The following is a 27,522-nucleotide window of genomic DNA, read 5'->3' as shown; positions in this document are numbered from 1 at the left end:
ACATATAACCGTCGCTTAATGTCTGAAATATGTTGTAAGTAGATTTTCTGAACATATAACCGTCGCTTAATGTCTGCAATATGTTGTAAGTAGATTTTCTGAACATATAACCGTCGCTTAATGTCTGCAATATGTTGTAAGTAGATTTGCTGAACATATAACCGTCGCTTAATGTCTGCGATATGTTGTAAGTAGATTTTCTGAACATATAACCGTCGCTAAATGTCTGCGATATGTTGTAAGTAGATTTTCTATTCGTACAATCATCTTAAAATGTATGCAATATATCTTCGACGTAAGTAAATTATCTTATCTTAGAGCAGTCATACACAAATAGATTAACGTAAAACCGCTTAATGTTTGGAATCTTACCAAAGCAGAATTGATTAATTTACAAATATTCCAAAATGTTTGCAATCTGATCTAAGTGGATTTGCTAATCGTAAAGCCGTTACTAAATGTCCGCTATCCGATGTAAGAAGATTTGCTATTCGTACAACCGTCGCTGAATGTCTGCAATCAGACGTAAGTAGATTTGCTAATCATACAACCGTCGCTAACTGTCCGCAATCTGATATTAGGAGAGTTTCCTTATCGTTCAATTGTCGTTAAAATTCCGTAGTTTAGTGTAATCCGTTCTGTCAATTGTTCAACCGTCGCTTAATATGCATTATGACGTAATTAGGTTCGATTATTCCAAGAATATGGTTGAATGTCTGCAGTTGGACGTACGTTGGTTTACTTAATGCACGGCCACTGTCATATGTCCGTAGTTTGACGAACGTAGTTTTACCTACTCATCGACAAACGTTGAATGTCCGCAGTCAGACATACGTTATTCTGCTCATTATACAACCGTCGATGAATGTCCATTATTTAAAATGAGATGATTTACTAATCACTGACTGTCAATAGTATGCCGTTATGAGATTTGCTAATCGTTCAACGGTCGTAGCTTGTTCGCAGTCTGAAGTAAGAAGTTTTCTTATCGTACAACTGTCCGTTTATGTCCACTGTGTGACGTCATAAGGAAAATCTATTGTACAACGGTCATAGCTTGTCCGCAATTTGAAGTTTGAAGTTTTGCAAATCGTACAGTGTTTGAATGTGCACAGTATGACGTAAGTAGGTTGACCAATTGTACACAGTATGACGTAAGTAGGTTGACCAATTTTACACAGTATGACGTAAGTAGGTTGACCAATTGTACACAGTATGACGAAAGTAGGTTGACCAATTGAACACATTATGACGTAAGTATGTTTACCAATTGTACATAGTAAGACGCAAGTAGGTTGATCAATTGTACACAATATGACGTAAGCATGTTGACCAATTGTACAACCGTTGCTGAATGTCTTAAATGATAACATGGCTTTAAAAATCTCATCTGTTCATCGAGCAAGACAATCCACGTATTTTTGGTGTCGTATCATGTTTGCCGATTTGCAAAATCTTTTCCAAAACTGTCTTGTCTTTGCTTTCAATCCGGTTAAGATTGTTATTTTCATAAGTTGAATAAATTTTAGCTTTAAAATTATATTGCTTTTTGTGATCATTCATCATAGTTTAATATCTCTTTAAGATTTTTTTTCAGATATGTAACACTGAGCGATATGTGAACGATTTAGGAGAAGCTAGTTATATATTAGGCTGTTCACCTGGAAATGTAAGTACCATTATACTTGATATAGACGTATTTCCTTGAGAGTCCCACAACCTACACGTTCCATTAGCGCCCCTCCAACACTTACCTGTTACACATATAGATCATTGTCTTCATTCACTGTGACCTTTTCAAATCGCTGTATTTTGAAAGTTATCTTAAATAGACAAACAATTATTAAGCCCAGTATTTTTTTTTGAGTTGGGTAAATGTTAATGCTATTTAAATCAAGGTCGGTATTGAAAAAAAACATCTTAAGACATTTCCGACTTAAATTATCAATCTTCTCTCGTATGTTTGTTTTATGAGTATCTTGTTTCGGTCTTAAAGCCACTTTTAAATGATGTCTGCCAGTTTATAAAGGGTAAGCTATAAGTACTCATTAAGACAAGGGTAAATTCTAAATAAAATGAAATGTGAAATGTATGGCGCCAATTTCCGCAAGTAGTTATTTAACATCCATTTCAGACTTGCACCAACATTACCTCAACTTCCCAGTTCAGCCGATGTACTCACTGCTGCGATTCAAAGTTATGTAACAATCAAGCGTGTGGTGAACCGTGTAAGGTTTCAGCACACATTGTATAGATTGTTTCGGTGAACCGTGTAAGGTTTCAGCACACATTGTAGAGATTGTTACGGTGAACCGTGTAAGGTTTCAGCACACATTGTATAGATTGTTTCGGTGAACCGTGTAAGGTTTCAGCACACATTGTATAGATTGTTTCGGTGAACTGGTTAAGGTTTCAGCACACTTTGTATAGATTGTTTCGGTGAACCGGGAAAGGTTTCAGCACACATTGCACAAATTGTTTCAGTGAACCGGGTAAGGTTTCAGCACACATTGCACAAATTGTTTCAGTGAACCGGGTAAGGTTTCAGCATACATTGTACAGATTCTTTTGGTGAACCGGGCAAGGTTTCAATACTCATCAAATCGATTAGTTTAGTAAACCGGGGAAGTTTTTAATTATTTGCCTCATCCATGGTACTTTTTCCGTTACACTGCATTTGGAACTTGACTGACAAAATCTTGTTTAAATGTGTATGTATGAGGCAGGGGAGACAATTCTTCTTCCAACCATATTGCATGTTAAAATTGAATACTCTTCTTTAGCCCAAATCTGTCATGTTCGCCACAGGCGAAGGGTCTAATTAGCTTAATTTGAAAAGTTGACCTGATACGGAGGATCGAGTTCAATTCGAGATTTCACCGGAATACTTTTTTTTACAGGAAAACAAGTAAAAATGTATGTGCATAACTTGCGCAACCAATGAAACCTGCTCATCGATTTTATATGATTACTATATTTTACTAGCCAATGTGTTATACACGGATGTATTTTAATACACATGGTATCGATTGCTTTATTGAACGGAGCAGGATTTTAAAACACATTGTCTCGCTTTTTTTGGTGAACCGGGATAAAATTTTGATATTCGTTGTTATACAGAAGTAATGTTAAGTAGGCAATTTTTACCCATGTTAATTGGGTGATGAGCAATTAGTGTTTGAGAAAAGATTCCCGGTTGTTTACACAGCATTTTGTTACCAAGGTGATAAGGTTTGAAAATGTGCTTTAATTTTATATAACGTTTTTAGGATATCCATCAGATAGGGGGCCTATTTGCTACAGCTGCCATAATCCGGTACCAGCGGGCAGATGTCACAATATTGACTTTTGTAGAAAGGGGGAGGTAAATAAAACAGTATTATAAATTTTCAAACATGGTGGGGAATGTCCGGCCCTAGTATCGAGTTTACACTAAGTTAAGACTTTTTCCGTCTCTTCAGGATACAAAATATTGATAATTATAATTATTGCATACTATATTTTTTAATCGTCATGAATTTGAAAATCTCATATAATAATCGTACATGTTGGTCTCATTTTTAAGAATTATAGGTCAAGTATTGAATGACACGCTGTTATTCATTTATTTTTCAACTGGCATATTGTTGCGCGTGACTGCTAATCCCTGGCGATGGTAATTTACTTTTCTTACACATGCCACCCGACCGGATTTTATAACCTAGAGATATGTGCTAAAAGATAATAAAGTTTCTTTGTAACGATTCACAAAACTGTTGCGTGTAATAATGCTGGATTGAGATCTGTTATTTGCGACTGTCATTGTTGTCATATTCCCTATTATTAATTATTAATTGTTTTATATGTGTCCATGTAAATCGTATTCCGAAATTAGTAAATCTCATAAATCTTTAAACCCAATGCATGTAAGTCCATAAAACGATGCTAACATGTTTTCTGCAGGAATGTAGCGTTATAGGAAAACACCTGTTTGGAACGACCGTTTTCACCTCCCAGTGCCAAAATACTTTTTTTAGTGTGCTTATTTAATATTTGTATACAAAACACATGCAATATTTCAAAATGATTTTAAGATGATTTTGCTGCTGAACTCGTGTCTGGAAGTTCCATGGTTTTATAATAAGATAACTTAGTACAATAAATATTCAGCGTTTAGTCATTAATACAATGTAAAGCCCAGGGACAAGGCATATCAAACAATCAAATACTAACGATGTTTTGAGGCAAAAGGTATGGGCTTTAACGATGCTCCTGGCACAGACGCCACGTGTTTTCGTGAACTTAAATAACTCAGTAAGCGGCATAAAGCATAATAAGCGGTTAATGAAATTGGAATATGTTTAAACATAAGTTGAACCGTTTTGTGGCTATCTAAAGACTGTTATCCATATATGAATTGTAGTTATCAGTGTATTTTTGATTTTCACAGCAATTTCGTAGATGCTGTGTGAAGGACATAAAATGTCGACCAGTGTTCACGCATTGCTTTTGTTAAAGTTCCAAACATTTCAGACATTATCCAAACCCATAATGGTCAGAGTCAGAGTATTTTTTAGATGCATCATCCTTAATATTTGATTCTTGTATTCATCGTGTAATCAGTTTCATGAGAGACAGTGTTTCAAAAATCGTCCGATTATCTTGACTTCCAACTACGAGGCACACAATAGTACGTTTTGAACCAGAATGTAGAAATGCTGTATAAACGAGCATGTGCATCAGTACAACTGCGCAATACATATCAACCATCATGTATATTTGATTTTAGTGGATTGTAGGATGTCGTTAAATACTTAGGAATATAAATATAAATCCTTGTGAGCAAGGGTAAACTGAATATTAAGTGGTTCCAATGCAAACTGTTGGATATGCTTCTGTGTGAACAAATTCTGGTGCAAAACCCACCTCGTGTCACATTGCTAAGCAATACATAGTAGTTTCTATTTTACAAATTGTACTGCGATGTTGTGCGTTATATGTGCAACACTTTCGTATTGGCCATGGGCAAACAGATGTCTGTTATAGCGCACATAAAAACTAGTTTAACATGTACACGACCATGTTGATCACTGCAGCTGCCAATTTATAATACAAGACGAGTGCAATGACGTCTCATTCTGCAAATTCACCAAGCAGTTAGTACATCCGTGCATGCAGCGCTATGATTGACAACTGGGCTTGTCACTGTAGTTTTTGTTGTATTATAAGTTAAGTTTGCCATGAATGGGTAGTACATCATAGCTGTTGCATGCTGTTTTGTTTCTAATGTGGTATATTTTGGACCTTAAAACAGGATTGTGTTTTAAATGTTTGACTATAAGTCCAGTACCTTTATTTTCTATTGCAGTATTAAACATATGTTAGTGTTGCTGAAATAATTTTGTTTTAATATAATAGACAGTTGTTGTCCGTGTAAAACCGTTCGGGAATTTCAGGAAAACTCTTTCGATAAACGATCAAGACATTTTCACAATTTCTCGATTTTGATACTATCAATAAACATTCATTTAAGGCTTGTGGGGCTCACCTTTCTGGTGGTCTATTGGTCGGAAAGCGAGATATTCTCAAAGAACGATCCTACGACGTCCATGACTGCGACTCGTGCTGTAACACTGATCTTTGCAATCAGCAATGCTTCGCACTGGGTAAGTTGCCATTAGTTAAAGGTTTGTTTTCTTCTCAACGATTGTGAGGAAAGTCTTATACGCTTTGGCTAGGTCACTCTAAAAGGCACTGCGTGGTGTGATTATGGGCGAATTTCACTAGGCTACGACAGCCGGCGTCGGTATTGGTTAGCCACCATCCGACAGCATCCGACAGCAACGTAGCTTGCTCCAATATAGTTTGATGCTTTGCGTTATGGTAGTAACCGAAAACCCCTGCAAACAAACGACTTGTCCGACTTTGATATTCAACACATATAATGCGTGATGGTAGTAAATAGTGTACGGCAAATGGAAGTAACTGCTGTAGAGCGTTTGGATATTTGAACACATTTTGCACTCATTAAAATTATAAAAGTGTAACATTACTCCTGCATAATGCATACGTTTGCAATTTAAATTTCGCATGTTCTTCTGTTTGTCGATATTTCAGTGGAGTATAAAACACATTTTTGATCTAATAGGTTCTTACCCCCACGAAGGTGGGACAAAGTAAAAATAACAAACTTTCTTGACGTTTATAAATGTATCACAGGTAGACAAATAACAACAAAAAATGAATTCATATCTCCTCTTAGTAAATGGCGAATGGTCTAGATGGAGTTCATGACCAGACATGCGATCAAGGCACCCAGCGAAGATCAAGATTATGTAGTAATCCCCCACCAAGCGGAGGAGGTCGTAATTGCACAGGAACATATATTGGAACACAAACCTGCCTTCTCAGGAATTGTCTAAGTAAGTTGGTTATGTTTTGTTTCACTTGACACTTTAAGTCAATTTATTTATATATTTTCCTTAAATTTCATTTTATTCTATAGAAAACATCCCAAAATACAACAACACCTAACAGGCGATTTAAATAATATAAAAAAAATGCCGACGACATTTCCCTCAGTTCGTTATCTCCGTATCAGCTGCAATGTATGGTCGATAGTGTGTATAGTTACTGCAAACGTTAGCACGTTCATATCAATGTCGATTAATCTAACATTGTCGTATTTACTCAAGCCCGATGAGTCCCACAAATATGCATCATCTATGCGGACAAAGAAATAAAACAGGTTACATGAATAACGCACCTAGGCATTTCCCAAGAGGGCAGTCTTAAAATACTCTCGGTCTGAATCCCTTAGTCTCCACAAGTCTTTACAAAAAAGGTATCATTCCTATTGCTCTCTACGGCTACGAACTCTGGAACTCTATGACAAACGGTGACACCATAGCCATCAACCGTCCCCAACACTTCGTTGCCAAAAAGATACAATGACTGCCTCCTTCTACCAGATCGGATATGTCGGAATCTGTTCAAGGATTTACTAAGCTAGACACTCATGTCGAAAAAAGAAAACTGATGTTCTTACACATTTTAATGCTTCCAAAAAATTGTTTTAGCAAACAATTTGTTGTGAGAAAACATGTATCCTTGATAACGACTCAATCAAACGAGGATTTATACAAGATAAGCTGTTGACCATATATTATGCAATGTGTGCTAAATACCTACACATCCGTTGAAAGAGCCAACCAAGATAAACAAACTTAGAAACGCACGGTAAACAAAGCTGTCAAATTTAAATGCAAGTTATGCTGGGATTCCCGTACTTCGAATGATTGCGATTTTATGCTATTTCGTTTTAGTAAATGTTGATTTGATATCAAACATATGCAAAATGATGCTTTTGCAAGATCGTCTTAAATGCAATACTTGATGGTATTTTGAATTTTGAATTTTGAATGTTTATATATATATATATTTATTGAAAATGACTTACCAAAGACGTAACCTGATATAATTAGTTTACAATTACGATTAATGTGTCGGTGTACACATAGTTATAACGTATATAAATATGCGATTTAAAACAAGTAATTTGCGAACATTGCAGTGTACTATAATATGTTTTTGCCTAAATGCTATCAATAATGAAAAAATAAAATAGCTATAGAGTGAAATATTGTCGAATACACAATAATGTTATGTAAATATACAATTAAAGCATCAATTTTGCGATACTGACTTCATTTGCCTACCATTGTTACTGTTTCACCAATTCAATATGGATAATCACAGCGCTACGCCAACACTCTTAAATAAGGAAAATTCCGGTAGCTTAAAACTAGTTCTGCAGTATATGATTATGATCAATATATTTAAAACTTCTTACGTAAACATAAACATTTAAGTTCATATTGAAATCAATGGATAAGATAATTGCCTTCTATCACCTTAGATAAGAAGATCCAATAATTTAACCATGCTAGAAATTCTTATCTTGCCCTCGGGCGAATATAAAATACCCGTATGAAAATCTTTTTTAATGGTCACCACATTGTAATTACCTCCCTTGTTGACGACTGTCGTCTGTAGCATCATGGAAACCGTGTCTTCTGGCAATATTTAGAACGCTAATTAATCAAATGTCACCATAAAACACTTTTCACGCACCTATTAAGAAATAATGCTTCACTCTTCTTAGAACTTTTTTGAAGACCGATTTGACTATTAACATAATCTGAAACACTGCGCGCATATCCATGACAACCACGAATTATCGCAAATCCATACGCAATTATTTTCACTAAGTACGAATCGTTCAAGCAAAAAAAAAAACATTTTTACCTAATTCTGTTAACTGATGTGGGAGATGAAGCATCTTCCATGGCCGAGAGTGTAAGATAGGTTCATCCCGACCCTCGCGAATGTTTTTTTGCGGAACTCGGTAAACCTCGTTTCCGCAAAACACCCTACGCTCGGGTCGGAATGAACCTGTCTTACACTCTCGGCCATGGAATATACTTATAATCTTTCTAACTGTGTGTCTTCTTTACCTCATAACAGACATGAATCGTTATATTCCTCCGTCAACTACAAGTCTGGGGCGCAATTATGAACAGAAGTCACTGTGGTGCCATTTGTTTAAAAAACCCTTAATAAACTACCCAGGTTATATTGTTTATACATTTATTAATGTATATTATTGAATGAAAATGTACTTGCAAAGATTCGTGTTTTGTTCGTTCTGTTCGGATAACAGTTAATGGTGGTTGGGGCCAATGGTTTGACTGGTCTATTGGTTGTGGAAGTCAAACGAGGACAAGGGCATGCGATAATCCAACTCCTGATTTTGGAGGTCAGAACTGTACTGGGAACACGATCAACATTATAAATAGCACATACAATGTGTGCACATGTAAGAGATTCAAACATTTTTTAAACTAAAATGATGACAGCATCTGCATTACAGTCATAACATTAACGACATAGTCAAGTTGAATACAGATAAACTCAATAATATACTGTTTTTCACATTTGGACCTACTCTCTTGAAAAAAGTACATCTACTGATATCGTAAGTTGGATCATAAATATCAAAAGCACACCAGCTCCGATTCTTATTGTTGTTCAATATATTATCAAAGCGTTTTTGTTGTATAAATTGCAGCGTATTGCTGTTATTACAGCGTATCCGTATATAAATTGCAGCGTATTCCGATTGCTCTGAGATACACAAAGCTCACCCAGACCTTCCTTTTTCAATCTATCTCATCACAACCTGGAACACAAGTAATCAAGCAAAGGTGGTCTGTGATATGGATACGGACGGAGGGGGATGGACGGTAATGTTAATGAGTTGATGTATAGCTAAGAAATTTTGCTTTGAAGTAACATGCTGTATGTTAAATGTCCTTCGTTACTGTTAAGACTAGTTTGTGCTTGTATGTGTGTGTTTGCGCTTCCGTTTGTATTATTTTGTTCATTCTCTACTATTCTGGATCGTCTGCGTTCAAGGGCCCATGTTTGGTTTTGTTGGTGTATATTTTACGTTCAGGTCCAATGTCATTTGCATTCATGCAATAAAGTTTTGGTTTCTTGGTGTATATATTATGCTTACTCTCCTGCTTCTTACCATTCACGCTCATCTGCATTCATGCAGCCATGTTTGTTTTGTGGGGGTATATAGAATGCTTATCTCCTAGTCCATATGAGTTCATGACGTCATGTTTTGGGTTTCTTGATGTATATTGTATTCTTACTCCCCAGACAGAATTTCGCTTTAAAGGTACTATGGAGTACTTTTCAATGAGCAAATATTACTTGAAGGATTGGTTTAAAAATGAACTTGGTCGATTTTGAAGTTCAACAATAACCTACATAGCCCAAATAGACCGCAGTATGACACATTTGGTAGACTTATACATAGCAGCGGAGGGGGTCAAACTGGGTCTGTTTTCAAAACAAATTAAACACACTTATAGTCCTATTTTTGCACATTTCAAATTCTATCAATTTCTATGTCAACAACGAGTTTTGTACATTTCATGTCCGCGCGTTTTTGTGACCTGATCTCATGATGCGCAATTAGTCGTAAAACACATTGGACCTCAATGGTTCTAAATCGCATCGTGTTTTACAGAGTTTTGATAATATTTTTTCAAACAGTTATTTATTTGTTTCGTGTACACTATAACTACATCAAATACTCATACATACTTGTACATATACCTGTTGGCGCGATTAAGCCTTTGACTCCTCTTACCTGCGGATTTAAGATCAGGCAATTCAGTCCCCTGTGACTGTTCAAATTCCCGCTGCTGGAGGTTTCCCGTAAACAAAACTGTTAGTTATTTTTCAAAAAGCATACAAAGGACAATAGTATTCTTAATCGGATAATTTAGTTTGTTTCGAAGTCACTTAAATAATAACTTTGTAGTGAACAGAATGTCAAACAAGTGGTCTCGTATGACAGTACGTTTGAGAATACGCTGCTATATCGATGAGATATATAACCGTATAGTATATTTTATAGATACAATAAGTACATGACAAAAACACGGTTGTGTCTTGTTTTATGGTCAGTTTGAGTAAATAAACATAACAAATATACTTGCCTTGAATCCTTAGTCAAATGTGTGAAGCATTGTGTCCGTTCCATAAACTATTTATAAGATATGATTAATAGCCTTAACGTAGCCGTAAACTTTAACTCAACTTTCTTTGTCAGTCAGAGGTTATTTAGGATCATACTGCCTTGTCTTACACTATTGTTGAATGTCTCTGAACAACAATTAAACTAAATTTTAATTATCTATTATAATTCTCAACGTTTCAAGCGGTACAAGTCCAAGTTTCGACCTGTTTTATTTTTAAATTAATCAAGATACCGTTCGCATGTCGCAATTTCGAGTTCATTAGTAGAAATATCGAGTGACTAAGTTTAAATTTTGACAAAACTGTTTTAGTTTTATAATTGGTATTTATGCCACCCGAATTATATAGATTATGTTTGATCTCGTTCTAATTTAGATTAATATTGCGGTATATGTTTTCATCTGTTACTATAATTGTATAAAAAATATATTTGATTCAGAGTGAAAAAAATCCAATAGGTTTCCAGGTTTTTCAGCATCGTTTTAACGGAAGTGTCGACTTCTACCGTAACTTCTCCTCCTACGAGGATGGGTTTGGTTTCTGTGATGGGGAGTTCTGGCTTGGTAAGATTTCTGTGAATTATTTCTAGACAGAACGCAATATTAAATCCTGAGTGATTGTTCATTATAACGATCAGTTTAGTCTATATGATGACAAATATGCGCATATTTACACTAATGTTACTCGATAGGAAAGTAAAAGATGTTGCTTAAGGAAATATGTTATACAGACTTATGAAAAAGTAACTTAAATAAACAATGAAATAAGAATTATTAAAGGCCCAAAAATATATGTGGGGTTAGGTTTGCATCATGTTGTTCAGAAACAAGACGGATAGCATGACTTGTTATTTTTAGTTTTAGTTTTAAAGTTGGACAATAAAAACGTGAGTGTTTGATGCATTTTCATAGCAAGAGTCGGATAACCCAAGCCAAAATATATTTTAAGGTCTTACTAACCTATTAAAATGATCATTATTACAGATTAAGTGCGTCTGCGAAAAGGTAATAGTGTCGACCAAGTCAACGTCTCAATCATTAATCAGTTTGCTGAAAAAGTTATTTAAAGGTCGAAAGGAATACTCGCTCATGTTTTTGCAAAATGCACTTTTTGTAAGACAAAATTAAGCCTGGCAAATCATTAAAGTTAAAATTATGATTGTAAAAGCATGAACCCGTGTACTTTTAATGCCAACAAGTAAATTAAAACAAACGTCTAAGGAATAACACCAGAGGCTTACATTGATGTGTGACCAATTAGCATGGCAATTGACCTCTTTTTGTGGTGAACATCTATAATACGTTTACCACGCATATATCATTAGTTTCTTCCATGGCAGGGAGTGTAAGAATTTCTAGCATGGTAAATTTTTGGATCTACTTTGGAGAAAAACTGATGTCATCCTAGTAACTATACTTTCAAATGCATACTTTTTCCACAATAGAGGAGGGATGGAAGAGTTGGACCATTAAACAGGTTTTTCTACATTACAAGTCAATTGTTATAATCGATTATTAGTCTGCATCCAAGAGTATGACTATTAAACCGGTTATTCAACATTAATACACAATTGTTATAATCGATTATTATTCTAAATTCAATAGTAGGACCATTAAACCGGTTATTCACCATTACTACACACTTGTTATAATCGATTATTAGTCTACATCCTAGAGTAGGACCATTAAACCGGTTATTCTACATTACTACACAATTGTTATAATCGATTTTTAGTCTACATTCAAGAGTAGGACCATTAAACTGGTTATTCTACATTACTACACAATTGATATAATCGATTATTTGTCTACATCCAAGAGTAGGACCATTAAACTGGTTATTAAATATTACTACACAATTGATATAATCGATTATTAGTTTACATCCCAGAGTAGAACCATTAAAACGGTTATTCTACATTACTACACAATTGTTATAATCGATTATTAGTCTACATTCAAGAGTAGGAGCATTAAACCGGTTATTCTACATTACTACACAATTGATATAATCGATTATTAGTCTACATCCAAATGTAGGAGCATTAAACCGGTTATTCTACATTACTACACAATTGTTATAATCGTTATTAGTCTATATCCAAGAGTAGGAGCATTAAACCGGTTATTCTACATTTCTACACAATTATTATTATCGATTATTAGTCTACATCCCAGAGTAGAACCATTAAAACGGTTATTCTACATTACTACACAATTGTTATAATCGATTATTAGTCTACATCCAAGAGTAGGAGCATTAAACCAGTTATTCTACATTACTACACAATTGATATAATCGATTATTAGTCTACATCCAAGAGGAGGAGCATTAAACCGGTTATTCTACATTACTACACAATTGTTATAATCGTTATTAGTCTATATCCAAGAGTAGGAGGATTAAACTGGTTATTCTACATTACTACACAATTGTTATTATCGATTATTAGTCTACATCCCAGAGTAGAACCATTAAACCGGTTATTCTACATTACTACACAATTGTTACAATCGATTATTAGTCTATATCCAAGAGTAGGAGCATTAAACCGGTTATTCTTCATTACTACACAATTGTTATCATCGATTATTAGTCTTCATCCAAGAGTAAGACCATTAAAACGGTTATTCTACATTACTACACAATTGTTATAATCGATTATTAGTTTACATCCATGAGTAAGACCATTAAACCGGTTATTCTACATTACTACACAATTGTTATAATCGATTATTAGTTTACATCCAAGAGTAGGACCATTAAACCGGTTATTCTACATTACTGCACAATTGTTTTAATCGATTTTTAGTTTACATCCAAGAGTAGGACCATTAAACCGGTTATTCTACATTACTACACAATTGTTATAATCGATTATTAGTTTACATCCAAGAGTAGAACCATTAAACCGGTTATTCTACATTACTTCACAATTGTTATAATCGATTATTAGTTTACATCCAAGAGTAGAACCATTAAACTGGGTATTCTACATTACTACCCAATTATCAGTCTATATCAACTTCTGTTATACTCTTGACGTGTTCATTTATCAGCATATATTTATGAGTTGTTCAAATTATAGGGTTGTCCCCGATGCATGAGATGATGTCACAGACCACAAACGAGTTACGAATCGACATAGAGAGAGCTAATGGAACCCTCGCATATGTAGTTTATCCAGAATTCATGATAGATGCCTCCCCGACATAAATAGCGCGCATTGAAAACAGCACAGACTACGACGGAAGTTAGTAATAACATATTTCGACACATCAAAACTCATGTCAGCAATATGAACTAAACAAATATTAGTATATTAGTTCTTCTTCTTAAATCACAGGGAGTCACAAACAATTCTTATAAATATCGATATACATCAGTAACATTATTTTGTCAGTTAATCAGTTCATCACAATTGTTATGCCTTTGAATTAAAAATAAATATTCTAAAACCGTGATAGAATTATACTGAATGGGCATATGATAGACATAATAATATGAGATCGGGAATTTTGCTTTGACGTTATGGTAGTATCTAAATTTGATAGAGGGTTTTACTTCAAAAAAAATAATTTGACTTTCGTCTCCAACTAACTGATTCTGGTCATGCGATATGATTTTTAAATTAGTACCTATATTCTTACTTACTAATATTATTTTAATATATGCCAACTCATTATAACTACTTCATTGTTTCAGTTTCGTCTACGGAGGCTGATTATCTCACGGGCACAGCCTACGGAGGTGCTGTAAATATGTCGTTCTCGACCTTTGATAGGGACAATGACCTATATGGCGGTAACTGTGCGTCCACATACCACGGAGCGTGGTGGTACAATAAGTGCTACACTTACGCGAACTTGAACGGAGATTATCTGACACCTGGAAATAGTTCAAACCGTGCAAAGACCTTTGACAGTCATGAATCTTTAGAAACCAGTAGGATGATGTTTAGAACCGTGTGACGTTGCCTCTTTAATCGCCATATGATTTATGTTTAATTGAGTAATACAAGTCTAGGTCCATGTTCGCCAGTACGTGTATTCCATGTAGTAAATTGCGATATAAATGTTTTGTAGGAAGACAAATTTTGCTTAAAAGGAAAACTTTAAACAAATATAAGTTAACTATGTATGCATCGTATTAAATGCAAGGCGCAGTTACATCGCTTACAAAGCGCTGTCTCTAGTCTTTTACTAGAGTTTAGTCTTCTAAAATACTTCGACAACGCTTTTCTAAAACAGCGCAGCCCTATGTAGCACTGTCAGAACATTATTTTGGGAAATGGTTAGTCGATGTGTTTGAGGAAAATAATCACCTAATCAAACTTCGGTTTCAAAACGAAGACGAGGATCTTTGAGCGGCATAGACTGCGCTTCGTTTTATTTAAAAAGTGCAGAAATGTTGCCTCCCGAAGCAGCAATGGTGACGTAAGCTATTCGATGTCGTTTGATTATCATTAGTCTTTAAAAAAGTTGTAGACTGATGTTCATAACCACGCGACGTTATGAAAAAAGAAAACTACCAGATCATATTATGCACCAGGCAATTGTAACCACGATTCCCCCCAGGTCCGGGGTAGAACGGGGACCTTTTCTTTCGGTCCAGCCAAGCTCGGGTTAATCCCCATCCTGCCGGGACTAAATGCTGGTAAAATCCCCGCCAACTGCCCCTGCACCACAGGGACCCTAGGTAAGGCCAATTCCTCGCTATTTTTGGCGTGAACACAAACCCACCACAGTCACCCGGCACTGTCGGGCCACCTCGAAGGTAAAAACACGGCCTATTTCCCCGGCTGTCCCCGGTATACCCCCGGATCTGATTACAATTGACTGGTGCATTAGTAAAGAAATTATTACTCGAGCTCAAGACTCAAGATTGAAACACGTAATTAATTGTTGAATGTTACACTTAAAATATTATTTATTACACGTATAAGTTTGCTGTACATGTTGCTAATAGCAGAGCCTTATCTACATATCGTTTAAACCGAAAAACGACAAAACTTGATTGTTAATGCATCTAAAAAGCCTTTCTAGATATCAGTCTCAATTATAGACTTATAATTCAAAACATTTTTGATTTATTAAATATATTGATATCGATTTTTTCATTGTATATTGTTAACTTGCAACACTTCAACAGAGCTTATATACTGAAAACCACAGGACATGACCAGTAGCCCACAAATCGAATACAAACCCTGTTCAGAAACACAAGATAAGTGACTAAGGTGTTCCGTGCCTTTTTAAATTGCTTGTTGTTGACAAACCAAATGCAAGCGCCATCAAATCGAAGGATGCTAAAGAATAGTTTGAGATTGTTCTTGTTGTATCTTAAAAAATATTGAATATGACGTTTAACTAAAATATAAATACAGCTTTATAAAATATATTAAATAAATGTTTGATATGTTAGTAATTTAAAAAAAATGTGAACATCTTGTAACAATTTATAGAAAAAATGTGTTATAAATGGGACTGACTGAATAAGTGATTGGAATAATTACAGTAGAAAAAAACGACAACATTTATTGGCGCCAACAAAAGGCAATGCATCGATATCTCTTCCGATTCGGAAAATGTATCAATATCTTGCAAAGAGCAATGAATTTGTTTCACAAAATTTACACAATTATCCAAGAAATCGACTCGAAATTATATTAGCAAAAAGCTACGTTATATATGTTTTCTGCAATAATATCATTTAATGGCAAAATTTTAAGATGAATAGGCAATTATATTGTCAGAATTTTTTTTTTTACAACATGCATTGCTATAGCTTTGGTCTGTTAAAATTAGGCCTTCTGCTTTTGATCAGTCTTTGTATTTTCCACTGGATAATGTGATTGTCCTTGTAGTTTTGGATGTATTATTGGACGTGACTTATTATTTTTTGTATTGTCTGTGTATGGATATGAAATATGAATGAGTGTAAGATATACATAATAAAACAGGTGTACCATGCTTGAGTGTCTTCTTTTTGACTGAATATAAATTCCAATCCAAGAACCAAAAAACAAGTAGACCTGGGTGTTACCTTTCTGTATGTATTACAACGTTATTCATTTATAAGGCTTGCTTATTATTGAATGTTGTCCGTGACAACATAATACAAAACAGTTACGTGATTCTCTTGATTGACTTTACTCAACAATGGTTAATAAAGGTTTATTCAAGGCTTTAGAGTAAGGTTGTGCACAAAAACCGGTTACATTTTACTGACCGTTCCAGGGCGGTACTTAACAACCCTTAATTAACAAACCTAGTTTTTACCTAGTACTCGTTTATATGCACTGTGTTGTTTGTGATGTTTTGTGCTGTTGTTCAATGTTACCTATGCGTGATTATTTTGTGTGTGTTCCCTGTGCCACTAAACGGGGTTTATGTTTAAACATTTGGCTACTGTGTTTGTTTCTGTAGTTTTTTGAATATAAATACTATACAGAAAAAAAAACATTGACGAAAACTTTCGAAACTTTTAAACTTTTAAAACAGTTACACAGCTTTCATACATTCATTTCGGGCTATGGATATATCGGGCTGATATGAAGCATGTTGTTGTGAAAAGATGTCAACATCCGGTCGTGTATTCGAGATATATAACAACATGGATATGATCAGACAATCTTATTACTAGAACGTATTTACTTGTGTGACAATCGTGGTCGACTGTCAACGTTAGCGCAGGTATTTATATTATGAAACAACATGGAATTTATAAGACAAGCTACAACTAGAATTAATTTACAGGTGTAACAGTCCTGAATAATCAACACCCGAGCAAAATTATTCATGTTATATAACATCCTGTACTTAATCGGACAACCTATGCTTACACGGTTACATTAACGAGGATGTAATACGTTCTGGTACGCTTGTGACCTCGTTCCGTGCAGTACGCAATCAAGGTACAGGTAGTGTTTATCCTTAGAGCTGCACATGTGAAAGCACGAAATATTGAAATATAAGTGAACAGCGTCTTTAAAAGTAATTGTTGCAGACTACTTTTAAACTCAGCTGTAACCTTTATCCGTACGTGTGGCTAAACACAAAAGTATACTTACAAGTCGTATTTCACAACCTCTCTATCAGTTATATAGATCCGTGCATAATCAACAAACGTAATATGTACTACTTTAATAATAAATAAGTGTTGTTGCATCGTGGGATTGTTTGTCTCTTGTTTGGTTTCATATTCACAAGACAAGCTACAACTAGGGTAAATTTACCAGTGTGACAGTCCTGAATTATCAGCATAAAAACATATATTCACATTATATAATATCCTTGACTTTATTTGACAACACATGCTAGGGTTCACTGGGTTATCTTGGTTATGAACGACCGATTGTTTTTACTATAATTATGATCATATTAAATGCAATCGGAAGGCTCGATTTCACCATGGGCGGATTTCCGCAAGGCTCGAAGTCAACTTTGTGGTCCCAGGTACGAATATCACAAGTTGTTTTGTTTGCTAAGCTAAAAGTTGATAAAATGGTGATGAACATGTTATTTTTTTTAATCGAAATGTAACAATTTTCTTATTTATTTCAAATCAAGATTCGTAGATTGTTTGATTTATTTTCCTTTTAATTTAAAAACACATTTCTTCCCAGTAACTATCATGGGACAGCGAACATAAACAAGAGCGCAATATTTTACTACAGCGATTAACTTGAACGCTAACTTTAACTGAAGCGTTTGACTAGAGCGCTAGATCAAATCAAGCGCTTTCCATAAAAACATGAAACAACTCTTACAGCAAGCAACTACCGAAAACATGTACCAAAACGAAGAAAATTAACAGTGAGGTAACAAATGTCCGATGGCAAGAACATATCGATGTCGGACGGAAACTATAAAGTAGGTCGGGAAGCCATAAACATTTTGTGTGACACACTCATGTTCATAGTTCCATGTTTGTTTTATGTCCTGGTGGTTGTGCAATACATTTGTGTGACTTTTTTATCAGTACTTACGTGATTTGTTCTTATAGCATCACATGAAATTGTTCACACTGCGCGCAAAACATTGTCCATTTCTAGTTGGTTGAGGTGACCAGATACATGAGGCGTATGCAACAGAATAACGTACGTTCGATTTTTCACTTTGGGGGTTAGATCGCATGTTTTGTCTGAAGAAGGACAAGGTAAATTTGGCTACTTTTGTGATGTTATAATTGTATTGTTTTTTTTCCAAACATAGGTCTGAAGAAATGGTATCACTACAGGTATTTGGCATGATATAATGCACGCTTGGACTCAGTTTATTTAAGACGGAAAACTTCTAAAACCGGGTTTCAGATATTATAATTTAAGGAAAACTTTCTCAAAATTTGTTAATGGTCATTATTATCTAGCATCAGAGTACAAAAGTCTTCTTTAATCGCTGATTGCTAATAGTATTGCTCAACCCGATTTTTATTGTGATGTTTTAAAGAAATTTCGTAAAATCAAATTGTTTCCAGCAGGTATTTTGGCAGATAGACTCAATAATAACTTTGATTTATTTAACCGTGGATATAAAGGCAACACTTTGAAGAGTACTTGCCGCCTATTTTTTTGAAGATGAATTCCTGAAACAAAATATATAGGTTAAATAAAGCATCCTTACACAACTAAGCTTTCAGTCCTTAGATTAGTAGAGTCAGCAGCCTCAGACGATTTTTAAGATTACATGCATAAGCAAAACTTTCATAAAATCAATCAGTCCTTTGATATTTGTGATCTTTAAACCGATTTGGGCTTACTCGGAATGTTTTGGCATGTGACGTCATTTTCTAAAATATTTTACATAGGTTATCATTTTGAAGAAAAGATTAACTATATGTCGCTTTTATTTTTAATAATGTTTTCTTTATTTGTTCCCAGTTTTAGTACAATGCTGCTTTTTATTTTGAAACTATATGGTCACACTTTTTAAACCTTTTATTTTATAAGGCAGACTGTGTGTGATGCTCATAGTTTCAAACAATGACTGCATCGTATCGTTGAAATTTTTTTGAATTAGGTGCTCTGAATTGTATTCCTCCGTCTGCAGATAGAGTTGGGTCTCTAATCCTTGAAGTACTTAAGGATTACCTATTAGTTTATTATCATTTGTTTAATTATTACGATTCATCAAGTTAATGCATACCTTGATATTATTTACCTTTTACGTTGTTTTTTTTCGTTTTTTAGGATTGTTAAGATAAGAATGGGGTTTTGCGCTAATACTGGTTTAAACCCACAATAAACTAACATTTTAATGACCGTTCCAAGGCGGTACCTTACAAACTATGATAAACATACCTAGTTTGTTATATAGTATATACACACAACGCTGTTTGTGGAGTATGTGCTGTTATGCCATGTTTCGTTGTGATTTTTGTTTGTGTGTTATATGTCTGTGGTATTTACCCTGGGCCATAAAATGCGGTAATTGTTTAAACCTTTGGCTACTGAGCTTGTTTCTGTAGTTTTTCACATAGATATTGGTTGATCTGTGTAATCCTGGTGGACGATGACAAAGTAAAATAGGCTTGAGGAGAAGTTGAGGATACCACAAGAAAGACAGATCAAGCTCATATTACTGTCAGACTTATTTCAAGGGATGAAAAGAGCATTCTGTAAACACTTGGCATGATACCGTTTTTCACATTCATCACAGCAGGTGTCAAATGACCGTAAAATTAGTAGAAAAATAGGGTAGCGAGGGTGTTGTTTTAGTTTGAAGAAGATACCCTGGCCGCATATAGATTTCAACGCATGGAGCGAGGGAATTGATTCTGTGTTGCAAACCCTATCTGCAATCCATTGCAGGTTGATTTAACATACAGGGTTGAGTAAGTTATGTGATGTGCCAAAGATTGTTAAAAAAAAGTTTAGTGATAAGCATCAGTTTAACGTATTACTGAAGCATGATAAATTATTTCTAGCTTTTTTATGCAAAAATTGCCAAATGTTCACAATTCGGCGGCGTATATGTCTTTGAATGTGCCAAAACAGTTCTAAAACTTGTTCAAATTAACTTAATACGTGTAAAGTAAATGCATTTTAACAGCTTAATATCAATTCAAAACAGAAAAACCTTTAAAACTGCATAAATGAGTAACACAGTCACCAAACAATTGTCTATTCATGTAACAATATTCCGCAAGTCAGGATCATGGTTAAACTTCACGAATGTGTTCACAAACAATCGCGACTTGTTTAATTGGTCATGTTGAATTAAAGTTTTGAATGTTCAGAACAGCACAGTCAAATATTGTTCATGTCTGTTGTAAGTGAGACTTGATACTCACATCGGAAATGTATTTAACAGTCGTCGAATGCTGCACGTTATCCAGCAATTGCGGATAGGGTAAGTGTACATGTAGATGTTTTGACCGATTTTCGTTGCCATGCCATCATCATGCAGTATGATGGAACTTTCTGGGTGAGTGACTGTATAGATCGGCTGTGGTCAACTATCCTAATAAAAACAAATAACACGACATCTTGTTAACGGATAAATGTGAATGCATGTGGCATTATAGCCACTGATCGGCCCAGGCGGTAAGCCAATCATTTATAGGTTAAGTTTTTTTATGCACGTATAGTATGTTTGCTGTTATTGTATTTGAGAATGAGGTGTTTATATGTTATTGTCGTATAGTCTTGTTTGGGCCATTGCATCTTCATAGGTTAGTGTTTTGACCAATAGATTTTTACCTGAAGTTTTCATTTTATTATTTATCTCATGATAATAGTTTGTCGATAAACTCTGAATAAGTTTAATCAACGCATATAAAATAGAAAATATAAAGACGCTTAAAGAAGTAGAAGTTATCAGTTTAGGATGGCTGTAAAACTGACATTGATCATAACATGTAAATAACATGCTAATTTATTTCCAAGGGAACTAACAATTTCTTGATAAGTCGAATAAGTCCAATCGGGTTAATTCACCTATTTTTCTATCTTTTTAAAAATAACATGCGTTAACACCAAATAATACACTATAAGATACTCATTTGAATATGACTGTGAACATCCAAGCCCAAAATATCAACGCCCAACAACAAACTAGAACATGTCATATTGTTCAATGCTTACTAACAATAGAATTGAAATGTTTATCATTTAAACAAGCAAATTCTTTAGAGTTCACACGAAATGAAATGCCTGCCCATACGAAATGTGAACGAGTCCCTTCAACATCCCTTCAACATCAACAATATACGTCTCAACGAAGAACACATGGTAATTTGGCTCTGTTTCTTTCAGTGTTTGGTTATAAATCTGTTATGGTTGATTGTAGGCTTCTTACGTCTCAACGGAGAACACATGGATTTTATGGCTCTGTTTTTTGTCGTGTGTAGTTATAAATATGTTGCGGTTGGGTGTTGGTAAAGACCTTTGCTTCTTACCATATGGATTGTTATTTCATGTCTAAGCAAATAATGTAATACTCTGTGCGAAGATTACGATTTTTTTCGTTGGGCATGAAAATAATACTCATACCCTACTTTTGTATTTCACGTTTATAGAAATGATAATGCAGGTTACTTGATAATGAAACACTTCAAAGGAGTTATTTAGGGTATTCTTTAGTTATCGTTTAAATTATATGCCGATAGTGTTGTATATATTCCTGAATCAGAGGCATGATTAGTACTACTAAGCCAATTTTGCAACTGATGGAATTTGAGTGCTAATTCTGTACAAACGAAAGTTATGGTTCAATTAAGAAACTTACTGTGTAATGGCCAGAAAACAATGCATACATTTACAAATCTTGGATATGTGTTTACACCAAGTGGGTCTTTCTGGGCCTTATTTATATAGTATTAGGACCAGTTCCTAAGGTATTGTTTAAAGTTTAAACTGAAGACTTGTTTAATTGAGTATCTCATTTCGTCATTTAAGAATAAACAAGACATTGTTGATGAACCAATCTTTTAGTTTTAAAGCCATGGCTCAGGAGTGTGCAAATAACCAAATAGTTTTTAATCAATAACAGTACAGTTGACTATTTGTCAAGATTTAAGTATATGTAAGACAATATTTTTTTTTCAAACGGAGTGCTAATTACAACACCGTGTTTAGCTAAATTCCCTTCTACATTTGTCCATCTTTTTTGGTATGGTAAAACGCTTTCGAAAATTATGGTAAATCTTACAGAGTGCATCTATAAGTTTTACAGCTATTATTTACAACTGAAATTTCTTAGTGATTTTCTTGCACCATAGTTAAATGCAAAGAATTCTGACATTGTAAACCGTCCATATTCTTTCGATTTTGTTTTCGATTGGAAATTACCGAAGAATTCCGAACGATTGTCGAAGTTAGTGTTATTGTTTTACATAAACAACGAGTTACGTTATTCGAAGCTGATAAATTTTCAATAATTGATAGAGCTTACATCCGTTGTATAGATGTCAAACTAAAATGTTAAGAGACTAAATCACTGAAAAGCTGTATGGAAACTTCCTAATGAGATAAAATTGTATTATATGTAATTTACTTAAGGTGACGATGAAATTGATTTTGCTTTAGACTGCAACAGTATTGGTATTCGACAACATTTTAATTTAAGAAGTGTAATTTTTAGGGGGCCGAGTGAATTGCATTACTTGAATTACTCAAAATGTCAGTGTTGATCTTGCTTTAAAAGGAAATTGTTTTGGCCATGATGGAAATTTTGATCTGCCCATGGGCAAATATAAAACAAGTACCCGTATGGAAAACCTCTTTGGCAACCTTATCTTGTGGCAATATTTAATCCAAAATAACTATTTCTCGCTTCAAATGGCGTCATAAAAAAGTTTTCACGCTCAGTAAAACATCTAATACTGCATTTCGCTTAGAACTATTTAAAGACCGACTTGACTATTAACATAATCAGAATCACTGTGCGCATTTCCATTATAACAAGGAATTATCAAATATCTTAACTCACATTGTTTTCACTACGCAAAAAAGAGTTCCAACGAAAACAATAATTTGCTTTACTTTGTTTAACTGTCGTGGGAGTAAATGCATTTTCCATGGCCGCTCGTGTACGATAGGTTCATCCCAGCCCTCTTACACGAACGGCCATGGTAGATGCCTTTTCTCCCATCTGAGTGAAGCCTCGTTTCCGCAAGACACCCTACGCTCGTGTCGGAATTAACCTATCTCACATTATCGGTCATGGAAGATACTTATAATCTTGTAACCTTCTTTATTATGATTATGTGATTCTTCGATATCTTTACGCAATTTATATAGCACCTGGAATATAATTTAAAATGTTTTGTCATCATTTTAAGTATTACCGTACTCATTCGCATTTTGCCTTCATATATTTGTAAATAAACTCTAAAAACTTTGAATTATTTCCTCTGCCGAGATATATCTTCAGGAACCCAATTTGTGTTGAATTAGAGCTGTCGGAAGATTGACATGTCGTTTCGATAAATATTAGGTTGGGTAGGAGAAAACTCTCTTTTTCAAATAAATACGTTCTAACTTGGAAGATTAATCATTAAGCATGACGACATTTTGCTGCTAAATATAGAATGCAATGAACGATAAAGTATCCTACAGTTTTGCCTTAAATGTCATTTGCAATTACGAAATTGTATTTTACTTATTAAAGAAAATGTAAAGGATAGTGATCAATTTCACTGGAAAGTGACGTAGTTAAAATTCTTAACATGACTGAGTCCTCAGATGCGTGCAAATATTGAGATAAAACGAATTAGTATAAGGTTAACAATGTAAATCATTTAAACAATGGCGAATATAGGTTACATATCATCATCATGCTGACAGTCGTGTTGGGCTGTCAACATCCCGGCCAGGCTTCTTGTTATATAACATCCTAGACCACATCTGACAAGCTACGACTAACGTACCATTGTACTGGGGAATATTGCATTCATTTAACACTCTTTTAGGGGATACTTTGGTATACATGGATTAGTGACATTGGTGGTTGTTTCGTTGCATTATTTCGTTTAGATGGTACTATAACTGCTATTTTAACAGGACTAGTGATATACAAAAACACTGTGAAATCTTACTGACAAATAAACAATGGATAAAGTGGTATTTCTCTTAGCGTTAATTGGTAAGTAATTAGATGTTTGCGTTTTACCTCTTCCGTCTGTGATATATGTAGCCTTACTTACAATGTATATATATCTTAAAAGCTGGACCACGTGCCAATTTCTTTCATGACGGGCAAGATTCAAATGATATTATACCCTTTTTAGCTGTCAATTGGTTCTTCTGTAAAAAAATTATATAAATATTGGGAAAGTTTGGGATTAAAAAAATGCTCTTAATAAAATTGAGAACGATCATGCGAGTCAACACTTCTTATTCTATCGCATTTTCAGCTCACAGTTTAGAAATTAAAATGTAGATAATTCTGGTATTGTCATGAATTAAGTTGTGTTCTAACCGAAATGTATAAGTGGATAAATATTACTTTAGGTCATTGTAGTAAACACCGAACCTTTCTATTAAAGGACTTGGAAAATATATTATGGCCTAATTTAATTAAGTAAAAAAATGTAGTATTATTTACCATTTCTAACGACTAATAAAATAATGAAGTGAAGTTTTCTATATCATAATATGGACAAAATGTAACTTTTAACTAATGTTATGTTAGGATATTCACAGGAAGACTATTATTGGTCTATTTTCATATTGCAATGTCAAAGACGTGAAATCATTAACATTTTTTGTCAATAAAGCAGTTTCCTGTACCTAACGCAGAACATTTCTTCTTAATATTCAACTGATAACAAATGTGAGGTTGAATCTCATACACTACTTTAAACCCCAAGTAAGCTTCTGGTTTGATGACCTTTTCAAAGCGATGAAATGTTATAAGGTCTTTGGTGCACTAACGATCCTGTTTTATGAATAAAAGACTTCATGTGTCCGCATAAAATGACAATTTCAATATCTTATTTGCTATAATAAATCGTAATGTTTGCTATAAAAAGAATGCAAATTTAGTAACAGAAAAAAACACAACGCATGCATTTTATATCAAAATTATGAAAACTTTTAATCCAACTCAACTTTATGAGTTATTACAATGGAACCTCAGGGTGACTTTTAGTTGCGAACAATTTAAAATGGCATTAGTATTTAAAATAAACACATACACATGTATAACAAACATTTATTTGAGTGATAAAACCTTTCTTTCTGAATAATTCATTTATGTAAAATATTAATAACTGATAACACGATTGTAACAGTGTATGTAATAGCTGAACACGCACAAATGTTTAATGACTTGTGAATGCTAAAACATTTACAGTGATAAACTATCGTCTCCTTAGGTAGAAATACCGTGTTTTCTGCACCTTTAATAATATATTTTAAATTCAACTCGATATCCTTAATAAGAACCATTGTTTTCGATATTTATTTATTCATAGTCGGTAAATTAAAACAATTGTATTTATTGTGGTATAACTTATTTAGGAGTATGAGTGCATCTGTAAACAATGATTTGTTTAGTATTAATGTTCGAGCAAAATGCTGTAGGCCTAACAGACACTCAACGGGAGATATAAATATTACACTGGAAATATGAGGAACAAAACTGCAGTTGCCAACAAATTTAACAATGATTTGTTTAGAAGCAAATGTCCAAGGTCTAAGCGACACTCTTCGAGAGACATTAGAATTACACTGGAAATATGATGGACTAAACTGCAGTTGCAAACAAATTAAACAATGATTTGTTTAGAAGCAAATGTCCAAGGTCTTACAGACACTCATAAACGAGAGACATTAATATTACACTGGAAATATGAGGGACAAAACTGCAGCTGCCAACAAATTAAACAATGATTTGTTTAGAAATAAATGTCCAAGGCCTAAAAGATATTCATTAACGAGATTCATTGGTATGCCACTGGAAATATGAGGGACTAAGCTGCAGTTGCCAACAAATTAAACAATGATTTGTTTAGAGGCAAATTTTCAAGGCCTTACACACACTCATCAACGAGAGACAGATAACGTCACATTCTAATTTCTTACTGACAGTTGTTTATTTTATAGCGGTTTTGTGTCTTTACGGAAGCTGCTTTGTTGTTGTACGTAACCTATTAACAATGACTTTTTTATTTGCATTCAAGTTGAAATTAAGCTAGATATATGCATTTATAGTAATAAAAGGAACTGAAATTTGAAACATATTTTGTTTCACTTGTTTTCTATTACGGAATAAGCTATTATGGTGGGAGTGTGGTATGTAAGTGGTGATTGTCCGGTTTTTCTCTCATTCTCGTTTGTTTTTATACTTTAATAGCTTTTTTTCTGCAATTTTAGTATCAAAAGCAAATTATTCATAATCAGGTGCAATAACGGGAAATTGTTTTTGTGCAAAACATGAGCGAGTCCATTAAGAAACAAAATAATTAAATTGCTATACAATTAAATACATTTTTTAATTGCCAACGTTTAATGTATCATGTAAAACTAGCGTCATTAATATGTTATTCAAAAATATAATCCATGCAATAATAACGGTTAATCAATATAAATTAAGCATAAGCATAATACCGATATCTTAAATACACTTACACATCTTTGCATCCTTATGATGGATGGCTTACCTTAAATGTTAATTCCTTGTAACCGCATCCCATTGTAGTATCCGTTGAAAGTGTAGTTTATGCTGGTAACACATATCTAAAATAATTGGTCAAATTTAAAAGATACATTGCTTTGTGTTAGTGATTTGTTTGTTTGTTCATTAAACCAAAACAATGAATGAGCACAGTTTATTCCTGTGTTAAGGGACTAAAACGTGATCGAGAAACTGGAGTTTTTTACAGGGACAGCATCATCAAGTTCAGGGGTCTCCTTGGAGTAATATATTGTAAGACATAAAAGCCCACTGATATTTTGTTGATCTGACTGAATGTACCTGA

General features: G+C 34.2%; 2 protein-coding genes and 1 long non-coding RNA gene across 4 annotated transcripts in view; all 3 read left to right on the top strand.

Annotated features, from left to right (window-relative positions):
- The first annotated feature begins 2,138 nt into the window (after positions 1-2,138).
- LOC128222650 (uncharacterized) lies at positions 2,139-5,618 on the top strand. The gene is made up of 3 exons (XR_008259192.1): positions 2,139-2,228; positions 3,270-3,364; positions 5,513-5,618. It is a non-coding gene; the product is annotated as an uncharacterized LOC128222650 (long non-coding RNA).
- A 626-nt stretch (positions 5,619-6,244) lies between these two features.
- On the top strand, positions 6,245-14,567 carry LOC128222395 (microfibril-associated glycoprotein 4-like). Its single transcript, XM_052931369.1, has 6 exons — positions 6,245-6,401; positions 8,702-8,857; positions 9,151-9,284; positions 11,063-11,159; positions 13,685-13,810; positions 14,302-14,567. The coding sequence occupies exons 1-6, from the start codon at positions 6,245-6,247 to the stop codon at positions 14,565-14,567; spliced, it is 936 nt and encodes a 311-aa protein (XP_052787329.1).
- Positions 14,568-24,233: 9,666 nt separating this feature from the next.
- LOC128222558 (trithorax group protein osa-like) overlaps positions 24,234-27,522 on the top strand; it is a 63,641-nt gene continuing 60,352 nt past the window's right edge. For both annotated transcript variants that reach the window (XM_052931627.1, XM_052931628.1), the window contains exon 1: positions 24,234-24,683. In XM_052931627.1, the coding sequence (XP_052787587.1) occupies positions 24,650-24,683 (34 nt within the window). In that variant the 5' untranslated portion in view covers positions 24,234-24,649. The remainder of the gene's footprint in view (positions 24,684-27,522) is intronic.

Source organism: Mya arenaria, chromosome 16 (genome assembly GCF_026914265.1).
Source record: "Mya arenaria isolate MELC-2E11 chromosome 16, ASM2691426v1".
NCBI lineage: Eukaryota > Metazoa > Mollusca > Bivalvia > Myida > Myidae > Mya > Mya arenaria.
Note: the sequence above shows the minus strand (reverse complement) of the source record. Positions and strands in the feature narration are given on the sequence as shown.